Raw genomic sequence first — 24,936 nt, 5'->3', positions numbered from 1 at the left:
GAGGGTGTCAGCCAAATCTTTCACCATGCTTTTGTGGCTGTCTTTACAGCATTGCTTCAAAGTTAGTATCTAATTTTCCCGGTTTTCTTACTAGGACAAACATCTTTGTTAATGTCCGTTTAGGTTGCAAGTGGTCCAACCTTAATATCATTACAGTTCCAGTTTTAAACTAGCCTTAAGGCTAGTTTAGCAGTCAGCCTGCTAGTTGTTAAAATGTAGCCACTTCCGTAGTTTCCTTTTTGTCCTAAGATCTTCAAAGCAACTGTTCTACAGCAGTGTTATCAACCTATGTCATAACAGCATAGGAATGAAAGAGAAAACTAATGCAGGTGCAAATTAATATGCTGTGTGGTTGGGGGAGGGTGAAGGGGATTACTGTGTTTAATGGATTTAAATGAAAGAATCCCAGTCATATATTTAGAGCAAAAGAAAATCTTAAATTTGCTTCATAAGCAAGATTTAATACAAGACAATAAATTTAGACCCAAACGAGAAGGTCTTCAAGCTTCAATAACTCCTAGGTTGTTCATAAATCACAGTATTGATCAAATCTAAATTAATGCATGAATGTATACATTTGTGTATGGGAACTTATGAAACCTCATTTACTATATGAGAATGAAGCAGAAAGCAATTTTTATATTATGAACACATAAATTAAACCACTTGGCATTTTAAAAAATCTTAGCCAAATGGACCTTATCTACAGGAATCTATTCTTTACATCTCTCCCTCTCAAAAGGAAAATGTATGGGGAACTATCACTCCTGCTACAGCTTTTGCTTTGAGTCCTTGGGAAGAGAACATAAGACCAGGGGTGAGCATTAAATGACAACTCATGAAAAGAGGTAGAGAAAGGAACATCTGAGTTTCATTTGTAATTCTGCTATGCATTTCCTCCTGACAAAAATATCCTGGGAGTGCCGCTTTGTGTTTTAGTTTACTTTCTCCCTTGAAATGAGATTTGCTTTGCTAGAGAAATCTACCCTTCAAATAATGATTATTGTTTAAACAGAAATATCAGACGGCAAGCATATTTGCATATTATATAAGTAAATGTCTAGTTATACAAGCTATTCACTGGTAAATATAAAAAAAAATCAGTACCTTTATTAAGCTGCCATGAAACATTATGTCCTTGGGGTATATCACGAAAGGGATGTAGATATAGTAAATCAGTGAAAATTGTACCTAATTGGGAAGGTAGGGGAAAAAAAGATCACTTTTCAGTAAATAGCAAGATTACTCCTGTAAACCCCAAAACTCACACCCTGGATCAGTGTTCTCAACTCTGGGTGAGCTTCAGAACAGCCTGTGTAGTTCTCTAAAAACATGTCCAGGTTCCCACTCTAGATCCAGTTAATCCCAACATCCAGGGTTTGCTTCTTCCTGCTCTGCATTTACCATTTTTAAAAGCTCTTCTTGACTTTGTTGTACAGCCAGGGTTGAAATCACTGCTCCAGAGGCTACTGCTACAAATGAGTTGTTAGAGAAGCAACATACAGGGTTATAGAAGGACTAGGGAAACAGTGGAGTAACAGGAAAGGTTAATGTTAGCTAAAATTCTCTATGCCTTTGGAAGGGTGGATAAACTGAAGTAGAATTGTGCACATGGCCATAGGGGCACAAAACTGAGAAATAGAAGGCATAGTTTCAGCCTTCTCTTGGACTCTCTCAGGGTGTCTTTGTAACACCCTAGACAATTTAGAAAAGTCGGTGCTCATTCAAGCTCACACATAAGAAACGATTTTGAGGGAGAAAGATATAATAAATCCAAAATAGAAAGGATCTCAATTTATAATTCAAAAATCAAGGTCTAGAGCTACTAGTAGTACTTGAAACATGGCTAATGTGAGGCGAACATACATTGAGATATCCTAGTGTAAAATACACACCATTTTCAAAGACTTAGCGCGAAAAAACTATAAAATATATCAATAATTTTATATCGATTGCATGTTGAAATGATAATGTTTAATATACAGAGCTCAGTATATTTATTAAAACTGTTTCCTCTTACTTTTTATAATGGGGACACTAGAAACCTTAAAATTACATTATGTTGTTCACATTCTACCTCTGTAAGACAACGCAGGTGATTAAGACTAACCTGGGGAGACCACCTGGTACTAAAGGGGCGGAGGTAAAGGGGAGCGGGGTGGGGCGGGCGGACGGTCAGAGCCTAAGGTGAAGTAAGGTAATAAGATTTGTTTTTAACACGCCATTTAAAAATAAACCCCTATAAAAGGTAGCCACTGTGTGGGATCACCCGGACAATACTGTGGGAAGAACGTCTTGGAGGAGGAAAAGATTATTTAATTTCCTTGAAAAGCCCCGAAGAACTCAAGTCCAGCATTTAAGGTTCCTGATGTAACCAACCGGCCTCGTATTGGAAGCCGGGCCAGCTGGGCGTGGGAGGGCCCTGCCCGGCGGGAGGAGCATTCCGGAGCGGTGCAGGGAAGGCCCAGGAGCCACGCGGCTCAGGAAACCACCCCCGCGGCTGGATAGGAGAACACTTCACTGGCCCCTCCTTTGATGACTCTCCCTAGGCCCTTACCCTGCAAGTGGGAAATCACTTCTTCAACAACGCCCTCTGGGCCCATGCCTACGCCACGCTCCAAGGCCGCTCTCACTGTGGGCTAAAAGACCCCACCCAGGTGGGCCAGAGGGATGCGGGGAACCGAGAAAACCCAGATGCCTGCTTCGACTGCACGCGCCTGCGCGAAAACCCCTACTGGCTCCTAGTTTCAGCCTCTGCTGCCTTGCCTTCGTCCCGCCTCCCTTTCCCCGCCTCCACCTGGTACGTCACAAAGAGTGACGTGTAAAGCGAACAACCACAGTCCCTCTCCTCGACAGCCAGTAGGGAAAGGGGAGGGAGGAGTGGGGGGAGGGCAGAGGACGGAAGGAGAAGGCTTGGCGGGGCTGGCTCATCTCGGTCACCCAATCAGAGCTCTGGGGAGGGGCGGGGCGGGGCACGAGAAGAGGGTGGGGGTGGGGCTAGGTCTAGGAGTTAGAAGGCTGCGGGGAGGAGAGGGCGGGCTCCCAGCAATTAAAAGCGGCCAATCAGGGCGTGCCGGCTTCATTCGGAGAGCGGCGTGGGGCGTCGCTGCCGCCGCCGCGCGCGCCGGGGGCTGGCTGAGGCCATGAAACAAAAGAAACCCTGAGAGGGGAGCCGCTGCCACCTCCACCAGCCCGCCCCGCTGCCGTCCCCACCCACCCACCTAGTTACCTACCTCTGCCACCTTCCCCTGCTCCTCCACCCCGCCCTCTCCGGTCTCCGGGCGGCCCTGGCGCTGCTCGGCCCGGGTCGCCAGCCCCGCCGCCTCCCCAGAGGAAAGGTGTTTGCGCGCTGAGCAGGGCCGGAGCCCTGTCCGCCATGGGGCTCGCCGCCTGCCGCGCCTGACCCGGCCGCCGCCGCCGCCGCCGCCGCCGCCATTGACAGCGCGCCGCCGCGATGCCGAGCGGCAGCTCCGCGGCCCTGGCCCTGGCGGCGGCCCCGGCTCCCCTGCCGCAGCCGCCCCCGCCGCCCCCGCCGCCGCCGCTGCCACCGCCCGCGGGTGGCCCGGAGCTCGAGGGGGACGGGCTCCTGCTGAGGGAGCGCCTGGCCGCGCTAGGCCTCGACGACCCCAGCCCGGCAGAGTCCGGCGCCCCGGCGCTCCGGGCTGCGGCGGCGCAGGGCCAGGCCCGGCGGGCGGCGGGGCTGTCTCCGGAGGAGCGGACTCCTTCTGGCCGGCCCGGGGTCTCGGAGGCGGCCGAGCTGGAGCTGGAGGAGGACGAAGAGGAGGGGGAGGAAGCGGAGCTGGACGGAGACCTGCTGGAGGAGGAGGAGCTGGAGGAGGCAGAGGAAGAGGACCGGCCGTCTCTGCTGCTGCTGTCGCCGCCAGCGGCCGCCGCCTCTCAGACCCAGCCGATCCCGGGCGGGTCCCTGGGGTCGGTCCTGCTGCCCGCCGCCGGCTTCGATGCCCGGGAGGCGGCCGCGGCGGCGGGGGTGCTATACGGAGGGGACGATGCCCAGGGCATGATGGCGGCGATGCTGTCCCACGCCTACGGCCCAGGCGGCTGCGGGGCGGCGGCGGCCGCCCTGAACGGGGAGCAGGCGGCCTTGCTCCGGAGGAAGAGCGTCAACACCACCGAGTGCGTCCCGGTGCCCAGCTCCGAGCATGTCGCCGAGATTGTCGGTCGCCAGGGTGAGTGCGGGTGTGGGGGGTGTCCAGCTGGGCTTGGCCCCCGGGCGTGGGTGGGGAGACGAAAGAAAGGAGCTTGGGGCAGAAAAGGCGAACCCGGAGAGTCCTCCAGGTCCACCGGGAAGGGGTCTGGGAGGAGCTGAGGGTCGACGAGATGAGAAGATGGGTCACCTTGCGAATACCCCACGGTGTTCCTCTCATCTTGCGTGATAAAAGGAGCTAAGTTTCTCGGGCCACCCTATCCGGCGGTGTTCACTTTACTCGGGCTGTATTCCTGGAACACCCAGCTGGCGTGGCACCAAAAACCTCAGTGAGGTGGTAAAAGGTCGGGTCGGTTGTGGATTCGGTGTTGTGCATGGAAAGCTTTGAGATTGCAAGTTTGCGCAGCCGACCGTCTTTGTAAAAGCGCTCAGCTTGCCTTAGGATGGCTTGTTGGGAAGAAGAAATGGAGGCTTGTAGAAAGAGCTCGTTCGAGAGGGACGGGGATGTTCAAGTGGTCGTTCTTACCGCCCGCCCCTTCGCTGTTCAAAAACTTAGGTTTTTTGCTAACTCTCTGTTGATCTTACTGTATTCGTTTCGATACAGTTTAACTCTCGAAAAGGCACATTGGGTACCTTTTAGAGCACTTTAGGGTGCACGATGAAGAAAAATTGGACAGTAAAGTAATTGAGTTAAGGAACTTCATGCGTTTATACAGTTTTCAGTAAATTCTCTTCACTTGCCAGCACACCAGTACTGCAGACAGACTCCTCCCACATTGCTCAGACAAAGGACCTAGGTCTCAGATTCCAGGAGTAGATTTGTGGAGGTGGGGGAAGGGATGCCCAGAGTACCTCTGTATCCGACATTTTTAGGGAAGGTCTTATGCTCTTTAGCGTAGCTCTTTTCCCCTTTATTGAAGGAGTAAATACTACCTGCCGCTGCCTTATTACAGTATGATTTAACCTGGTTGATGCATGTCTTTCTCCTGTTAGGTTGAGAGCATTGTCGGGGTCAAATAAAGAGAAGTGATGGCGCTGCTGCTTAAATGATCTCATCTTTCCCAAGTGGTCTAGAGTACATAAATAAGAGGTCTGTCGAAATGGTGGTTTCAAGTATCAGAGTTGGCTCATCTCTTACCTCTAGGATTTTAATAAGAAAAATCCATCTGAAGTCTGGTTAGAGGAAATAGCGTATTTCAGACTGCCTGGTGACTGGTACTTAAAGGCAGTGTTCAAAGCTGATGCCCTTCAATTAAGAGTTTATTTCCGTAGTTTGGTAGATAAATTTTGCATGCCTTTTTTTGTTTTTTGGTTTGTTTGTGTTGTTTCGTTTTTGCAATACTGAAGATACTAATCCAGGAAAGAACTGTTTCACCTCACATAGAATAAAATTATAACATCTCAAATTATAGACTCAGAATGAGTTGGTTATTCGGATAACAACATCGGGGAATTGCTATGTATCAGGTTTGTATTTTGCCAGGCCTTGAGTTTATGGCAGTTGGGAATGTGAGGTTAATTCAGACTAACTCGGCTGCCCTTAAGAAGCTAACAGTCTAATAAACAGTGGAATGGCGCTAATCTAATCTGTAGTTAATGGCATTAACTATAGTGTGTGACAAAGTGGTACGTATAAGAACATCAACCCTGGAGGGCCTTGGAGAACGGATAGGACTTTAACAAATGGAGATGGAAGAAAGAATGAGGGACAGTGTGAGGAAAGGTGTGGAGAAATAATCTCTAGGTATGGTTGGAAAGTTGCTGCTGGGGGGGAGGGGAAGTTTTTTTTTTGATACTTAGGGTCTGATACTTAGGAGAGTGGTGAAAAGGGGCTGGGAAAGTGTCTGTTCAGGCCCTACTACAGTGACACTTCCTCAGCACAAGTTGCTTCAGTGTGCTTATGGTGACAGTTTAGGATAATGAAGGAAAAGAACACTTACAGAACAGTTTTACTAGGGGACAAGATACTGATACCTTTTGTATATTTAGTTTAATACAAATTTTTGTCTTCTGTATTATACCCTTTAAAGCATGATTAAATGTTCCTTAATTATGCAGACTGTTACCTTTATGCAGATCCATTATTTAAAAGTAAACTGAATTCATCCCAAGTTTGTATTTTTTACCAAGTTATAGCAATGAAATGGTCTTTAGTTTTTCTTTTTTAGGGCCGAGCTTACTGGTTAATAAGGAAATGTGAATCTATTTATGTCTTAGAGCATGGAGACAAATTGCTGACTATTCCTTTTACGCTTAATATTTTCCCAGAGTTGACAGCACTGTTAAAAGTATGTCATCATCCTCTATCTTATCTTAAGAACAAAAAGTCTTATCCTTTTCCTGTTCTGAACCATTCAACTAGTGGATCATTGACTCCCTTTGCCACGAACACCTCTCAGCAGCACCATGATAAAACCTGTAAAGTTATTGTCGCACTCCTGCAGGCAACTTCTAATGTTTGCGTCCTTTTACAGTGTGATAATTTCCCCTTTCCTTAAGTGAATAAACAGGGCAAATCATTTAGTTTACTTTTTGCTTTGAATGAACAAAATTTTCCTCCTTAAGAATTATTCCTTCCTGCCATTTTATTCATTACCTGAAGTCATAATTTTCTGTTTGACATCTCTTAATTGGTTTTGGAAATAATTATGTCACAGATGGAGACATCTGTGACCAGCTCTGAAGCAAAGAGTAGGACAAATTGAATTCTGAGTCATATAGACTAGCAACTCATGTAGATGGCCTCTGGCTCCATTGTCTTTCAGAAAAACAAACCGCTGCTTTTGATTGTGATGAAAGTTTGCAGAGCGTTGACCTCATATTTATACTCCCCAGCAGCATATGGTCATTTGTGAATGTTCAATTGGCCCCCTTTTTTAAGTGTGCATCTCATTTTGAAACCAACAACACTGTACAACAAAGCCAGGAACTGAAAAGAGGCTAAAGACTTGTAATCCAAGGTTTTATATTACTGTTTAAGATTAATGTACTTCTTCAACTATTTTCATTAGTTATTTACTTGATGGTCTATGTGTGTTCTCTAGCCTCCTAGTCAAGAAGGGCTATTTCTGGCTTTTTTTAATTGTATACTGTCAAAAAACATTTAAACTAATACTCTCAGTATCTGGATATTTATGAATAATACATATGCTGATATACTGTACATTATAAAACATGTAAACAATTTTAAAAGGAAGAGGTAAAGATGGAAATTGGAGTGTTTTGATTTTTTTTTTTTCTGCACTCCAGTGAATTTTCTTGCACCCTACTTTGGCTATCACTGAGCTAGACCTTCTTAGAAATTTTTTTCTTCTTTATTGAGCTGCTCTCTTTCCACTGATCCCCAGTGATTGTGTATATTGTCACTTTTTAAACAGTTAATATGTTACATTGCTTGAAGTTGTCTTAAATACACCCTTGTGAAAAAATTTTCCCAGTTTCCTAGGGTGGAACCACTCTTCCAAGTTCTAAAAAGAGAAAGCTTGGTCTTGTACATAAATTCCCTGTTTAAGAAAAAATATACATTTCATGAGGAGAAATAGTTTCAGAATAATGCTAAAGCCCGGTGTCTCTTTTGTGGAAGAGGGGGGATTGTTGGCATTCTCTCTGCCAGTTCCTATATTACATGCCATTTAACTCTGCTAGGTGTTTATCCCCATTTTAGACATAGAAACTGAGGTGCTGATAGGTATCTTGCTCAGATAGTGGAACTTGGGGTTAGACCAGTTTGTTTGCTAGTAAAGATAAAGTTCTCATTCTACATTGCTGCCTCAGTATTGAAGCATCTTGCTCAGAAAGGCTAGTAATATTTTGGGTTAATTTCTGCCCTAATCATGGGTTGGGGTACTGTATTTCTAATATGCACAACTTAAAATATCACTGTCCAAATTAATTTACTTAATAAAATTTTGGTGTCTACTACACAGAAGGCACAGGTCATTCTAACATTCTAGTTCTAATGTGTCTAACTAGAAATTCACTCTCATTTATAATTCAGAAAGTTAATTTGTGTGTATATATATGCTAGCTTTAAAAATTAAATGTTGTCATTATTCTAGGCTTTAAAATCTAAATAATAGTTTGTATTAGCTCTGGGACCATTGGGGAAGGTTCGATTATTATAATTGTTTTGCAAATGGGTGGGGAATCTACTGCCTTTTCTTCCTGCCTTACTCAGCTAATGAACTATTTGATTCACTAGGGAGGAAATGGAAAATAAAGTGGTAATTCAAGGGTGTATTTTCTGCCCCCTGTTAGAAATGCCAGTGGCCAAAATGATCCAGGGAATCAAGTATTTGAGAACTATTAATCTGTTAGAGATTTCCATTGAGGAAAATTTCCAACAATGTCTGTGGGTTGGAATTCTAGATAGTTCTTACATTTTAAGTTTTCAAGGAAAGGTGGAATTTAGTTATAAGACAGTGCTTAATATTTTATGGATTTGGTTTTGAATGAATTTAATATTTGTACAGATTGAAGAATTTATTGCTTTTGTCTTAAACTGAATACAAAAATGTTTTAGAATGTATGTTTTAATATAAAAATATTTGTTGCAAATTGTCCCAATTTGCCTTTAACAGTCTCTGCTCAGCTGTGATATATTGGAAAGAGCCAGCAATCAGAAATTAAAATTCCTAAATTCTGATTACTCTGTGCCAGTAACTCACTTTGTGGTCTTGGACAAATCACTTAAACTTCCTAGGCTTCAGATTCTTCTTCAGCTGGGTATAATCATGTCTACAACACCTCTGGGGACTATGAATTGTACACAAATAAATTGACATATATGAAACTGTAAGTGATAAGCACATACTACTTGTGTTAAGTTAAATCTGAAATTAATTCGAACCACTCTGTTAATCTCGTTCACCTTTCCTCAGCTTGAGCAGACAGTTTTCACACATTACTATATTCGTCTAAGGTGATAGAACTAGAATGAACTGATGTCTAAATGCCTGTTAGGCAAATGGCACCTCTATCCAGATAGGCTTAAATGATGCTGTGATAACAAAGAACCCCAGCATCTCAGTATTGAAACAACAGTGGTTTATTTCTTATTCACAGGGACTGTGCTCATTTTAGTCATTCAGAGTCTTAGACCAGTGAAGCAGCCACCATCTCAAGTGTTAGCTGGTCTTCCCCTGTGCCAGAAGGATGAGAGACAGTGGCACAGCACACCCTGGTCTTTAAATGTTAAACCCAGAAGTACTAATGATCACATCCACTCATATTTCATTAATCAGAGCAAGTCATCTGGACACACCTAACTTCAAGTGGGCGAGTAATTACATTACAATCATGTGCCTACAGGAGAGAGCCAAAATATTCATGATGTTTACCACAGTATTATTTTAAAATCTATGGGATTGTGACAATTTTTTAAATGTAATTTATGCCCTATAGGATTTGTAATTTAAACTCAAAATGAAAAAATTATAGATAAAAGTGGTCATAACGGGAATAAAGACACAGACCTACTAGAGAATGAACTTGAGGATATGGGGAGGGGGAAGGGTAAGCTGTGACAAAGTGAGAGAGTGGCATGGACATATATACACTACCAAACGTAAAATAGATAGCTAGTGGGAAGCAGCCGCATAGCACAGGGAGATCAGCTCGGTGCTTTGTGACCACCTAGAGGGGTGGGAGGGAGAGAGATGCAAGAGGGAAGAGATATGGGAACATATGTATATGTATAACTGATTCACTTTGTTATAAAGCAGAAACTAACACACCATTGTAAAGCAATTATACTCCAATAAAGATGTTAAAAAAAAAAGTGGCCATAAGATACTAAATAGGAAAGTGTATTCGCAGTTTAAAAACTCCTTTAGGGACTTTCCTGGCAGTCCAGTGGTTAAGACTGCAGGGGGCAAGATTCGATCCCTGGTCGATCAGGGAGCTAAGATCCCACATGCTGCGCAGCGCAGGCAAAAAGAAAAAAAAAACTCCTTTAGGAAACTCCAAACAGATTATGGATAATCTGTTTTAAAATCCCATTGATCTTCAGGTGATTCTAAAGTGATATATTTATTAAACTGCATCTTAATCCTTCTCAAATGGCTTATATACCATAATGCATATTTACTTTTAACTTTTTCCCCGTACTACCATTAGGTACCATATAGACATTTATAAGGATTACATCTGATATTTAAGCTTTTAAAATGATATTCTAATACTAGTGATACCAAGCCAAACTATGCTAAATTGAATATGCACAGCATAATGTTATTTGAATACTTTGAGGCTTTATTCCATGACTGATTTTGAGAATTTTAAGTTACGCTGCATAATTATAGCACCTCTTTCATGCCAGTGTTCGAGATTTAAGAACAATTCGTGTGGGCATGGTTTGTTGCCTGTGTCCAGTAAGCAAAAACTGCAGTTCATTGTGTGCAGGGGAGCCTGATTTGACCACAAGTAAAGTGGTATCCTGAAATAATGAGACTAGGCCTTAAAATAATAAAATTTTTTCATGAGCTGCAGATGTAGTTGAAGGTAAGCATAAAGTAGTTTCATCTTAAACGTAGTTAGAGGAGAGTGGGGAGGTAATAGTTCCAAACTACTAGAAGGTTACCAGTGTAAAATGTTTGCCCTTTGGGCTGACCTTTTTATTACTGTCCCCCTTTCTATACCACTCTCCCCTCCCCTTTGGCTTATCTTCTACCTTTCCAGCAGTACCTGCAGGAAAGGACATTGAACTTGGAGTTAGGAGACTTGTTAGAGAGCTGGCTTTACCATGGACAAATCGCTTAACCTCACTGAGTCTCGGTTTCCTCTGCTGGGGGGAAGCTAGTCCATCCAGCTGTTCTTCCCAGCCCTCCCCCACCCGCTCTCCGTTGTGAGGATCAGGTATGAGAAGATGTCATTAGTACAGATTCACTGTACAGTGGAAAGTATAAAGGTAATAAATTATATATGAGGCAGGGTGAAGTTTATAATTTTTTTTACTGCTAGATTTGTACGCTGAGCAAATGCTAGTTGAAACCAAAAATTGTCATTTTAGTAAGTTTTTCATAGGACATATATACCACTAGTTAGTGATATATATTATATTTTTTAAAGTTTACAGTGTCTTAAAATTTTATTTAAAATCAGCACTTTTGAAATGTATTTCCTGGTAAAGACCTAAGCTAGTCTATAGTCTGGAAGAGAATCATTTACGAATGAATCTGATTCCATTATATGATTCCCATACAGAGGTAATTCTCAGCTTTCTATTAACATCCTCCAAAGGGCATGAATGTAATTTTAAAATCCCCAGTTAGGAAAAGTGTTCTGCCTTTCATCTCTAATTTACACCCTCTTCTGGGTGTCACAGCTTTTGTGAAAGGCCAAATATGAGCCCTTCTTTTGTTAAGTATGTCGATCCTCTTGTCTAAACTACGTGAAAAAGGAGGGGGTTTTTAAATTTAGTTTAACCTCTGTTTTTAAAAATACCTTTATGTATGCAGGGAATTCTCCACTTCTAAGAATCAAGTAGGAAAATAAGTCAGGTTGAGAGAATGGTGTATTTAGGGAATTGGGAATTTTAGGAATCATTAGTTTATAACTTTGGGCAATTCTCAGCTTCAGTTTTCTTCACATATGAGATTGAACTAGATTATCTCTTGTAGCTCTTATATTCTTATTTTTTTCCAAAAAGAGTTCCTAAAATCATGTAAAAGTAAACCAGGTTTCAAATTACCAATTAGATTGACTTCAACATATCTCCTCCCAGTTTTGTAAAGTTTATAATACCTTAACATGCTTTTCACAATCTAAATATAAGTTTTATCTTCAGGATTTAAATTTTTTTAATGTTTTTAAACTTTCAATAGAAAATTGATTCATCTGATTTAAAAAAAATAACAACAAACATTTAAATGTGTCAGGTAGTATATCATCTCATTTGATCCATTCTTATTTCCACCATACAGATAAGGAAACAGATCTATGGGGATACAAATAACTTACTCAGGGTCTCAAGCTAATAGAATTAGAGACTTGAACACTCCGACTCAGTAAGTGGTAGAACAAGCAGACAAAGCAGCGAGGATATAAGAGGCTTGAACACCACCAGTAGCCAACAGTATAAGAAAAGAAAATGACAGATCAATATCTGTACTTGAACACATGTAGACACCAAATCAGTTTGGTACAAGTCAGTGAGGGCAGAACTGAATCTCAGTCATCTTAATGTCAGTTAAAGTACCTGAAACATAGCAGATACTTGCTGTTTATTTTATTGAACTGAATAGTTGGATTAGAAACTTGCCATTTTATTATTTATCATTTTAGTTTTCATGTTGTGGCGTTTTCTTCCCTCTTGCCTTTACTTGAGGAGCCAGTCAACCTAAAGTTGTTTGGATCTGTTTGTTTTAGATGCTACTTGATTTAGGGCATTAGATGTCCATATGAATACTGGTAATCAAAACTAAGATCACATAAATGAAGCCGTTTGAAGTGTTGACATAGTGATGTCTAAAGTGAAACAGTATTCTTAACAGAAAATTTCAGAAAATTTTGACTAGAGCTACAAGAAGGGCCCGTGAACCCAGGAAAGGAAAGCTGTTTCTATATTGTGCGTTTAGGAATCCATTGCATTGCTAATCTAAACAATTTATTTAAATGTTGGATTAAGTTGTGTGCATAAGAAACACTCTCTTACTGGGATTTAGCTGATGTTCATCAGTCTGTGAAGCTCTTAATACTGAAAAATTGAGTCCTTGTAAAATTATAGGTGTTTTGAATAGTCTTGTCTAGACTCTTCCAAGAGGAAAGGGATCTTATTTATATATAAAATCATTAAAGAATATGATCCCCTCATTAATTCTAATATATCATGAAATGTACATATAAAATAACATGTTTCTCTAATGCTTTTAGAGAAAAATAGTATGGAGTAGTGAGAGGAGTATGGAATTATTAAGGCAACTTGTGTTTGAGATCTGACTTTCCAGCTGGGAGATGTCTCTAAGCTCTTTCAGTTTAGTTCTTTCCTATCCCTATCCTTCCTAAAGCTATTAAGCCAATCATTACTCTGTTATGATTAAATGAAAATATAGGAGAGTTTGGAAAACTGAAAAGTGCTACGAATTTTACTATTTCAAAGCCAAGCCTATTGGCTCAGTTTACTCATGAAATACTTGAAATGGTGGGGGGGAGGGGGGTTAGGTAGCCTAAAAAAGCTGTCCTTTACTGAACACAGGCATTGTAATAAGTATTTTTAATACATTATTTCATTTAGTCCTTGCAACAACCAAATGAGAGAAGTAACTTTAATTATAGTTCCTCACCCATGCAGGGAGAGATGGAGGTTTGGTGGCCTGTTAGAGCTCCCAAAGATGGTTTGTGATGGTCTGTTCAAAGTCTTATGTTCCCAGGTATAATTCAACCTACTTTTCTTGAGGAAAGGAAGAATAGATGTACGCATGTGGGATATGGTAGTATCTGATTTCCCAAGTGCTTTTTAGACTTCAGAAGTGATTTTGTATTTCCTAGGAGAAAAGGGACTAGGTCAAAAGATAAAAGCATTGGAAAGGAGCTAGAGGTTGAATGACCTAACATTAAAACCACAAGCAAACTCTGGTGGTAGATTAGAACCCAGTCCTGCAGATAATCAGGTTTTTTTCCTTACATTATTTCCTTTAAACTAGACCTCGGAATAGTATTAGTAAGTGGTAGCTGTGATAAAGTCATATCTATATTTGTATTATTCTTGAGTTCATAGAGCCTTTCACACACACAGTCTTCATCTTTTCCAAATGACTGTGTTTATTACTCAGAAGAGTTTGTTACTCAGAATATTTGGGGGGGGGGCGGGGAGGGGAAGTACTAGGAGGGTTTTCCAGGTTATTTAGGGAAATATCTGGGTAGAGATAAGGAAGAATAAGGCATGTTTAGGAGATGATAAAATCTGGGAGAAGGTAAGTCATGGCCACTTAATTAGGAGATGGATGGGGTGGGAGCTGGGGGTAATTTAAATATCAAGCCCAGAGTTCTAATTTTCTTGAAGGTAAAAAGAACTACTCAAGGAGTTTCACTCCCCCTCTTCATTGTTATTAAAGTGTGTTTCTGTATGTGTGTGTATACTGATTTCCCTTTTAAAATAAAACCTCTTGGAGAGAATTTCTGAAGAAAGATATACCCCAAGGATGACCCAAAGTGAAAATACTCGCAGTTTTGGTGTGTGTTTATAAGGGTTTTAGCTTTCTTAATCACCTTATATTTGTAGCTGATTGATGAAATGAATGGGAAATACAGTGAATTTAATTTCTGGAAAACAAAATCCTCTGTCGAAAATCTGCAACACTTCACATAACCTTTGGGACTTCTTTAAAAAAAAACAAAAGTTCTTTGCACCTACAAGATAGACTTTAAACTCCCTTGCCTCATGTTAAAGACTGAATCATCCCCCATCTGACCTGCTCTCCTGCCATTCTACCCTCCAGTCACTTAAAGCTCCCACAACACTGAGCCAGGTGTGGCCATCTTGTGCTCTTGATTCCTGCTTTGGCACTTGCAGTTCCCTCTACTTTGCTTCCCACCTGGCAGAACTACTTTCTTCAAGCTTAAGTTCAAATGCCTTTGAAGTCTTCTTTCATTTTCTGTAAGCAACAAAGCCCTCTCCTTTTCTGTGCTCCCACTGCTTTGTATGCCTGTTTTCATTAAAGCAGTTATCTTATATCAGTATTATCTTATATATCAGTATTATATCCATATTGTTCTCATTACTGAGCTCCTTTCCTTTCTATACTGTGAGCTCCTTGAGAGCAGAAATTATGGTAGTTCCTGTATATCACCTGGAATTAGCACCAGCACCTTTATAGGGAACTTAATATTTGAATGGGTAAGTTTAAGCATCAGGCTTGTGAATGTTTTGGGCCAAAGAAGGAGTGGTTTAGCTAGGAACACCTAGCTAAATCCCTTAGGACAAGTGGAGGCCAGGTTTTACTTGTGCATCTCTTACCAAATCACTTATGTCTCAACATAAACACCCTGTCTTTGTCAGCACCCTGGCTTATCTATTTCTTTTCTACCTATTTTGATTTTTATCAATAGTTTATCCCTTCACACTACTCCAGTGCCTGTGATCCCCAGACTTTTCTTGTATTTATATCTAGCTACTTATATCTGGCGACTGCCCTGGACATTGGGTCTCTCTTCTTGGGTTAGGGTTTAAATTTTTTCTGAACCAAATACTTTCCTTTGTTCAAAAGCCAGGGACCTGGAAGAATGGAGGAAATAATTGGAGAAAGGGAAAAATGGTAATGCAGTAGGCAGAATAAACCCCCTTTCCCTGAAGATGCCTACACCCTACATCCCTGGAAACTCTGAATATGTATATGGAGTATGGACCTTGAGATGGAGAGGTTGTCTGAGATCATCTGGGTGGGCCCAGTGTAAACACAGGAGTCCTTAAAAGCAGAAGAACTTTCCCATCTGGGTCAGATACAAGAAGAGGAGAGATCTTAAATATGAGAAGGATTCAACCTCCATTGCTGGTTCTGAAGATGGAGAGACAGGGCCACAAGCCATGTCGGTGGCCTCTAGAAGCTGGGAATGGCCTTCAGCAGACAGTCGGCAAGAAAGCAGGGAGCTCAGTCCTATGATGGTAAGCAACTAAATTCTGCCAATAACCTGAATGAGCAAGGAAATAGATTCTTCCCTGGAGCTTCCAGAAACACAGCCCTGCAAACACGTTGATTTTAGCCCTGTTGAGACCCATGTCAGACTTCTGACCTACAGAATTGTAAACTAAAAAATTTGTGACATTGAAGCCACTATGTGGGGTAACACTAAAAAACTAAAGCAGGTAATAAGCAAAATTAAAGGACAGGGCTTCCCGGTGGCGCAGTGGTTGGGAGTCCGCCTGCCGATGCAGGGGACACGGGTTTGTGCCCCGGTCGGGAAAGATCCCACATGCCGCGGAGCGGCTGGGCCCGTGAGCCATGGCCGCTGAGCCTGCGCGTCCGGGTGCTCCGCAACGGGAGAGGCCACAACAGTGAGAGGCCCGCATACCACAAAAAAAAAAAAAAAAAAGGACAGAACAAGATTTCTGGATTGAGGCCTCCATTTTCCTTCTAGCTCTCAGCTCCTACAGGCCACCTGTAGTTCCTTGCCACGAGGTCTCCATGGGCAGATCAAGCACAGATAGTCTGCTTGCTTCCGGGCTAGCCAGAGCACAGCTGACTACTTCTGAAGCCAGCTGGAGAAAACTCTTTTAAAGGACTCGTGATTAGGTCAGGGCCACCCATGTAATCTGGATAATCTTCCTATTTTAAGGTGAATTAATTTGGACTGGAATCATATCTACATTACAGACTGTAATTCTACATCTGGTTCTTCTAAGTATGTCATTCCACGTGTTTCATGGAATTAAAAAGTGGCCTTAAAGATCTAGTCTAGTGCTTTTAAGCTTTTCTGACTGTGACCCGTCCCCCCACACCCCCCCCACCCCTTGCAAAGGAACATTTTATGTTGCAGCCCATTGTACACATATTTACTGAAACATTTGGAACCTATTCAATTGATATGGCAAACCATGGTTTCATCAACACTGAAGATATCATTTCAATTCCATTTCTTCAACTCCTCTCCCAGCAACAGAGGACCTCTCCCTCTTAACTGCTCAGGCAGCTGGTGGAAGAGGCTCTCTTTACCCGGGAGAAGCAAGACCCAATCTTTGCTACTCTACCAGGGAGTGAGAGGACCAGAATTCTGGCTGCAGCTGAAGAGTTTTAAGGTGAAGCACAGTCCCAGCCACAGTGATAGAGAAAGGGGAAATGGGTTCCTACAGGAGGGAGGTAAGTTGGAGACTTTCTTTTGGGAGAATTTACTTCCAAATCAAAATAAAATTGCAGCTATGCAAGTCATTAGTGCTATTCTAGTTCTTAATCTCTACGCAGTCTGGTATAGAGCTTGCCATATGTCGGATTTTATTTGTAGCTGTAAGAAAACAATTATTAGTCCTTACTTCTTGGACTTATTCAGCTTCGAGGTTATGAAATCGTTTACTCTGCTGTTCATAAATTTTTTTTAAATCTCAGAACTAGCCAAAAGTCTGATTGATATGCTTAGTGTAATAAAACGTATCATTTCTTCATAACTAATTTAAATTTTTTTCTAATTTAATATTTCTTTGGAAAAAAAACTAATGCATTTGTATGGTTCAAATTTTGTAAGAAATAAAAGTGTACAAGGAAAATTGTCACCCTCCTACCCTGTCTCCCTAAGTCAACCAGTTTTATGACAGCAGAGTATTCCCTTATATAGCTATACCAGCCTCACACTAATACAAACAGTAATATAATGCAAAGATCATTTGCTCCTGTGCAAGTATTCCTACAGACTCAATTCTATGAGTGGGATTGTAGGGGCAAAAGGATACTTGACTTGTAATATTGATGGATATTGCAAACTGCCCTTGAGGAGTTTATACTCTCAGCAGCTAAATATGAGGGTTTTTTTTTCCCATTCTTACTAGCACTGTTTATTTGTTTTTGATATTTGACAGTCTTATAGATGGAAAATGATACCTCAGTTCACATGAAAATGGGAATTTTCATGTTTGGAGCCATTTATATATTTCCTTTTCTGTGAGCTATTTCTTTCACCTATTTTTTCTGTTGGGTTTTGGTGTTTTGATATATAAGGGTAGGTATATGGGTACCTGTGTAAGAGAGAAATTAGCCATTTGTGATGTGAGTTGTAAATAATTTTTTTACGTTGTATTTGGTGAGTTTTGCCATGCAGCAATTTTTTTTAAAGTGCAGTCTAATTTTTCAGTACCTTTATGGCTTATGAGTTTTGTGACACTCTGAGATTATAAACTTTTCAATGGTTTTTAAAAATACCATTGCACTTTCAAATAGAAACTCAATCTAAAATACTCCAAAAAGCTTTTTTACCATCTCTACCTGCAAAATAGTAAAACAAATTGGTTTTTTCTCCTTAGTCTGTGCCATCTGTTTAGAGCTCTGCCTATTCAAATTGTCCCAAACTTTATAACGTGTATATATATTCTAGAAACCATGTGGTGGTTGTTGGGAGCTCAGAATATGCATGTTCTCATAGAAACAATAATGTGATTGATGAGGTTTCCTATGGGTTTCCTGATCTGAGTTAAGGCTACTGTGTTAAAACTGTCTTATAAAATTTAGGAGCGAAAAGAAATACTTCTGTTTCTCTTGGCAGTGGCGTATAAGGGATTGGCTTTGCTATCTTTCTGTTCCCTCTTTCCCCTGATGTGCAAAACCTAAGCACATGACCCTTTTGGGCAGGGTAGGCCTATCTTACGGCCCTATCTGAGAGATGGTCCACACTCCAACCATCTGTCTTCTCTGTCTTCCTAATGAGCCATGTATTAAACATCTATTTATTTGTACCATCCATAGGCCCAATAGTGTCTGTGTACCTTTAGGCATATTTTCTTAGTTAATATACCTACTAGGTATTAAAGTATTCTACTAAGGTGCACCTGACAGTTGCTTATAGTCTCAGAAGCATTTAGAGAAGTTTCTTAATGCAGCTTTCTAATGTTCACTACAGTAAGGGTTGAGAGGGGCCAACCCTAGACTCTCAAGCTAACTCTCCCTTTGTCCTTAATAGAAGTGTCCCAGTGTTTTTCTGCAAGATGATCAGGACCCTCTTTGTTAGAAATGTGTGATTCTAGCAGACTGCCTTCTTGTTGAGTTGTAGCTCAGAGAAGAAACTCATGTGTCCAGGTAATGATATTAACTCCCGTGCGTGTGTAGTATGAAGAATTAGGCGTTCATTCCACCCTTTCAGACTTTCTTAGGCATCTCTCCATCAGTCACGTATTGGCCAATGGAAAATGATTGCAGTTCTCAACCTCAAGCAGCACCTACTGTGCTGACTGAGGGAGTTTCCTAGAGATTTAGCCTGTATAAATGATAAGTAGACGTAGAAGTTTTATTGTTCTGATCTTCCAGTTCACTTTCTTTTGTGGAGCAAAAGCAGATATATTTTCCTATGCTCAGAAGTTACACTATCAAATTAACCTTGTAGTTCATTGTCGATATAAACTTACAGCAGCACTCTATAATAAAAACTTTCATGTTTTACAGTAGTGTAAATTAGACTGATTGCACTCGGCCCTTCTTACCTCCTCCAGTTAATGCACTAAGTGCTTTCTTTGCAATTTTGCTTTTAGCTACACCACCCATCCACCCCCACCCCCTAGTCTTGAATATAACCTTCAGGTTAGAGAAAACCTGACTCTGAAAGTGTTTTCATGATAGGTACCTAAGATCCAGCAGTGAGAAAGTGGCCGTTTCTAAGTTCTACAATTTGTTGGAAGGAGAAACAGGATCTTCATTTGTGGTTCAGATCCAAAAGTTCAGTGCTAGGTTGAGTGAAGTTGTTATTGAATAACATATTCAGTAGCTTCATAGCATAAAGTTAGCATAATCAACTCCCTTCAACAGGGTTGGACTAGCATTATGGGGCCAGAATATGAAAGGCCGGGAAAGCGCAACAAAAATGCTTAGATGCAAAGCAATGTGTATAAGAAGGGCCCAGTGTTCTTATATAGAAAAATGATCTTTGTTTCAACAAATGTTATATGGCCACCCTGTGGCATATACTTATAGCCAACCACCCAGTGCTTTGAGAATGCTTAGGGAGCGCACACAAACCAGTCCTGAGGGAGAGGAAGCTCCATAGAGGATGAGGCATCTAAACTAAAATCTGAAGGGCTACCAGGAGTTAAGCAGAGCTGGTAGTAAAGGGGCAAGAATAAAGGAACATTCTGATCATGGAAGCAAGGGAGCATGCATAGGAGCTTAATATGGTGGAAGCACACCCACAGAGTTTAAGAAGTGAGGAGGGGGAAAGGAGAGGAGTACAGAGATAAGGCTAGAGAGAAGTAATCAGGTACCAGGTACAGAGGAACTTTGTGTGTGCCATACTATTGACTTTATCCTTATGGTAAACAGAAGCCATTAAAGCACTTTATGCAAAGAAGTGAGTATGTGATAGGTGCTTTGTTTAGAAGGCATCATCTGCCTAAAGTGACTATAGAGAATGGATGGGAGTGAGGCAAGAATGGAGGCAAGGAGATCTATTTGGTCGGGGGTGGAGGGTACTTCTGGCAAGCTTCACGTTAAGACCTTTGAAAAGTATAACCCCAGAGTTTTATGCCTTAGTTGTATATTTGACATCTTTGTTACCGTTCGAAACCCTCTAATCTTATGCAGTTGGCACTGGTAATGGGCGATTACTCCAAAAAGTAATCATGGGTAGTTATGCATAGGTGTCTTAGATATTTTACTTATTTAACTTAAACATACTCAGGATTTAGGGCCAAAGCCTTTTATTTGAGAATGGGGCTGCCAACCAGCATAGTCCTTTGATAAAACCACATTCAATGACCATATTGCATACAATTTCCAATATGTTTCTTTTGAATTTAGCAAAGTTATTCTGTGTTAGTTTTTTTACCCCAGGATTTTACAGTTGTCTCACCCATAGTTCAACAACATCTTTTTTTTTTTCTTTAAGGTACTCGTCTTTATTGAAATTTTAAAAAATAATCAATTTTCATACAAGTTCAGCATCTTCTCACATTTATATGTTACTGCTTTATGTAATTGTTAATTTAGTTAATGCATGAGTGCAGCTAGTATAAACAGATTGGAATCAAAACAACTGATTCTTAGTGAAGCCTGAAATCCAACTGATGGAACAGAAAAGAGATGATGTACTAGCCTTGAGCATTTTGCCATTGTCATCAGTTGAGTTTTACAGAGGAAAGAGTAATGTTAAGGTAAAATAATAAGACAGTTAAATGGATGTCAGTTGAAGAGTTTTTATCGCAGTATAGTTGTGTGGAATTTGAAGTTCTGGGAAGAGCAAAAAGACTATATAGATTATGAAGTCAGACTAGGTTTAACTCTGGCTCTGCCTCTTACTTGCTGTGTGAACTTGGACATGTTATACAATTTTTCTGTGGTTTATATTCCTTAGGAATAAAAGGAGTATAATAGTCTCATCCTTAGGGTTGTTATGTAGATTAAATAAGATGATAGATGTTAAATGTCTCACATGTACATTAATGGTTTTTCTTTGCCACCAACACCCTGCACGGTAGTAAACTATTAGTGTTCTGAAAGTCAGACCCATTTATAGTGTAGCTGGCCTATTTCATGCATCATTTGCAATGACTGATAACAAGAGGAAGAGACGATAAGCCTGACCTCTGAGTTAAAGACCTCCAATAGAGGTGTCACCTCCTCCCTGAGAATGAGAGATCACCAGGAAAGTATGCCTCAGGATCTAGGAATTAGGAAGGCTTTATCATCATCTAGTGATAAGTTTTTGTGATAAAGAAAAAACTCTAAAACTTAAAGAGGGAAGAAAAACTGCCCAGACGCAGACTTTTAGCTTGAAAGGAGCTTTCTGTGATTTGTCTTTATCAATATTATTGAAGCAGATGTTGATACTTACGAAATATTTCTTTCTAACAGGTTGTAAAATTAAAGCGCTGAGAGCCAAGACGAACACGTATATCAAGACACCTGTTCGTGGTGAAGAGCCCATTTTTGTTGTCACTGGACGGAAAGAAGATGTTGCCATGGCCAAAAGAGAAATCCTCTCAGCTGCAGAGCACTTCTCCATGATTCGTGCATCTCGAAACAAAAATGGCCCTGCCCTGGGAGGGTTGTCGTGCAGTCCTAATCTGCCTGGTCAGACCACCGTTCAAGTCAGGGTCCCCTATCGTGTGGTAGGATTAGTTGTTGGACCCAAAGGAGCAACAATTAAAAGAATTCAGCAGCAGACCCACACATACATAGTAACTCCAAGCAGAGATAAGGAGCCCGTCTTTGAAGTGACAGGGATGCCCGAGAATGTTGACCGAGCACGAGAAGAAATAGAAATGCATATTGCCATGCGTACAGGAAACTACATTGAGCTCAATGAAGAGAATGATTTCCATTACAACGGTACTGATGTAAGCTTTGAAGGTGGCACGCTCGGCTCTGCGTGGCTCTCCTCCAATCCAGTTCCTCCTAGCCGTGCCAGAATGATCTCCAATTATCGAAATGATAGTTCCAGTTCTCTGGGAAGTGGTTCCACAGATTCCTACTTTGGAAGCAATAGGCTGGCAGACTTTAGTCCAACAAGCCCTTTTAGCACAGGAAACTTTTGGTTTGGAGATACACTACCTTCTGTAGGCTCAGAAGATCTTGCGGTTGATTCTCCTGCCTTTGACTCTTTACCAACATCCGCTCAAACTATCTGGACTCCGTTTGAACCAGTTAACCCGCTCTCTGGCTTTGGGAGTGATCCTCCTGCTAACATGAAGACTCAGCGCAGAGGAAGTCAGCCGTCTACTCCTCGTCTGTCTCCTACATTTCCGGAGAGCATTGAACACCCACTTGCTCGGAGGGTTAGGAGCGACCCACCTAGTACAGGCAGCCATGTTGGCCTTCCAATATACATCCCTGCTTTTTCTAATGGTACCAATAGTTACTCCTCTTCCAATGGTGGTTCCACCTCTAGCTCACCACCAGAATCAAGACGAAAGCACGACTGTGTGATTTGCTTTGAGAATGAAGTTATTGCTGCCCTAGTTCCATGTGGACACAACCTCTTCTGCATGGAATGTGCCAACAAGATCTGTGAAAAGAGAACGCCATCATGTCCAGTTTGCCAGACAGCTGTTACTCAGGCAATCCAAATTCACTCTTAACTATATATATATATACATAAATACTATATCTCTATATGGACTCATAAAGGCATGGGTATAATGGTACCCCCAGTAAACTTCCTAATGAATTCTTATGACTGTTATCAGGCTTTATTGGGATTAGGCTAAAGTTGTTAGTAAACTTATAAAAGGCTGCTGTGGTAACACTAAACCTAAGTGGTCTCTTGTCTATTAGTTTGGTTTGAATTATTAATACTATCCTGTAGACTCAGAGACATAGCTTGTGTAAGAATTGCTAAAGCTGACGTTCAACTCGTGGCTGAGTGAAGATAATCATAGGTTGTGTGAACCTATGAGAAAAGCGTATACGTCTAAGATTTCAAAACGATGGGTCCCAAAGCCTAACCACATTAAGAGTTTATGGAGGGTACTTGGCATTACAGATGATTCAGACACTTCCAGTGCTGCCTTCTTTACACTGCCAGTTTTCACAAAATAGGTTTGTTTGTTTTTTATTTCACAACAACTTATGCCTAATTCTGCAGGATTGCAAGTAACTTTCTAATGCATTGTGATGACTTACTGGTAATGATAGGGGCTGATGGCGCTTTACTCGATCACTGGTTATAATTTGGGACAAAAACTGCTACATTGACCTTCATCTCGCCCAGAGTGCTCACGGCTGGTATGATCAGTGGATCAGGAATGCATTTGTGTCGATTGTGAATTCATACCCATTGCCTCCCTTGGTGAGTGTGGAAACGGCCACCTGGGTTTTTCCATTTCAGGAAGGGCTTTGGGATGCACCTATATTGGCTAATAATTGAGGATACGAACATTCCATTCATTAGTCTGATCAAGCTATTGATTAATTTTTAGACTATAGATCAAAATGTGAAACATTTTATGTTCAATCCATATTCGTCTTGCACATTATAAATATATTTTTATTTTTTAGTAATTTAGGGGAGGGGGGAGGGAGAGAGGGATAATAACACCCTTAGCATAATTCACAAAAGCAGCTGTGATGACCTCCAATCAGTTTACTTCATTTCAAAACTTATTTCCAATCAAAAGGAAAGATTTCTTTAAGATACACTTTTTACATTTCACCTGTGGATGTCTGTGACTTCATCCTCAGTATGTTCCCAAACCTGTGCTGGCATTGAACGGACAGAACATTATACTGGTGGGGTTTTCTACTAATTATTTTTTGAAGCGTTATTTTCCCAACACAAAGAGCTTTTTTTCTCAGTATAACAAAAATTGAAATCCTATGTGTATTGAATAGTAAATAGACAAAATTTTATTTTTTATTTCCACTTGAAGAGTTACATTTCGTATAAAAGTTTACAAATAACGGTTTTTATTTTGATTTTTTCAGTATAAAAAATTGCCTTGATGGCATATTATGATGTAATGCTGATTGCTTGTAGGATAGTTATATGTCAGTATTGAAACCTAATCTTTAGCTGCCGTCTTGTAGATACAAACGAATGTTCACCAAGCATGTATTTTGTATTTTGTTGCATTGTACACTGCAACTAATAAGCCAAGGAATCGACATATATTAGGTGCGTGTACTGTTTCTAAAAACCACAAACTAAGAATGATAAATTATCAATATAGTTTAGTATTTGCTAATTTTACTACACTCTTTTGTTATGTATATGTAGGGAAGTCATAGGGATTATAAATTCAATTTGAGTAAAGTTTAAAACCATATATTTTATGATAAAGGGCCTTTAACTTAAGATGGCCAAAGCACTGATATTATATATTTGCTGTAAAGAGAATTATAAGAGTTTTATTTTTCTGATATTAAAAGTTACTTAATAAAGACTTGTTTCCATTAACTTGAATGTATTCTCCTTGGTGTTTTTCATGTGATCATTAGTTTAGACTGGGAGACTGCTGTTTGCCAGAATTGAAAATTTCCTTTTACAGTGTTTCCCCTCCTCAGCCAGTGACCCTGTTGCTTATGCTCCTATCCGAATTTAGCTTTTTTCTTTAAATAAGTGTCACATTAGGTAAAACTAGAGATTTGGCTAGTGTCAGATTGTATAGTTAGTTGCATGTTTATATAGTTGACCACAAATAACCACTATTA

At 40.8% G+C, this 24,936-nt stretch overlaps 1 protein-coding gene across 1 annotated transcript; it reads left to right on the top strand.

The window, feature by feature from the left end:
* Positions 1–3,454: 3,454 nt before the first annotated feature.
* Positions 3,455–22,926, top strand: MEX3C (mex-3 RNA binding family member C; the record flags this gene model as incomplete). Its single annotated transcript, XM_082668443.1, has 2 exons — positions 3,455–4,187; positions 21,640–22,926. 2 exons carry the CDS (start codon positions 3,455–3,457, stop codon positions 22,863–22,865), a joined length of 1,959 nt encoding a protein of 652 aa, XP_082524569.1. The 3' UTR covers positions 22,866–22,926.
* Between the last annotated feature and the right edge of the window lie 2,010 nt (positions 22,927–24,936).

This window comes from Grampus griseus (genome assembly GCF_964374135.1).
Source record: "Grampus griseus genome assembly, chromosome: 12".
In the NCBI taxonomy this organism is placed as follows: Eukaryota; Metazoa; Chordata; class Mammalia; order Artiodactyla; family Delphinidae; genus Grampus; species Grampus griseus.
Note: the sequence above shows the minus strand (reverse complement) of the source record. Positions and strands in the feature narration are given on the sequence as shown.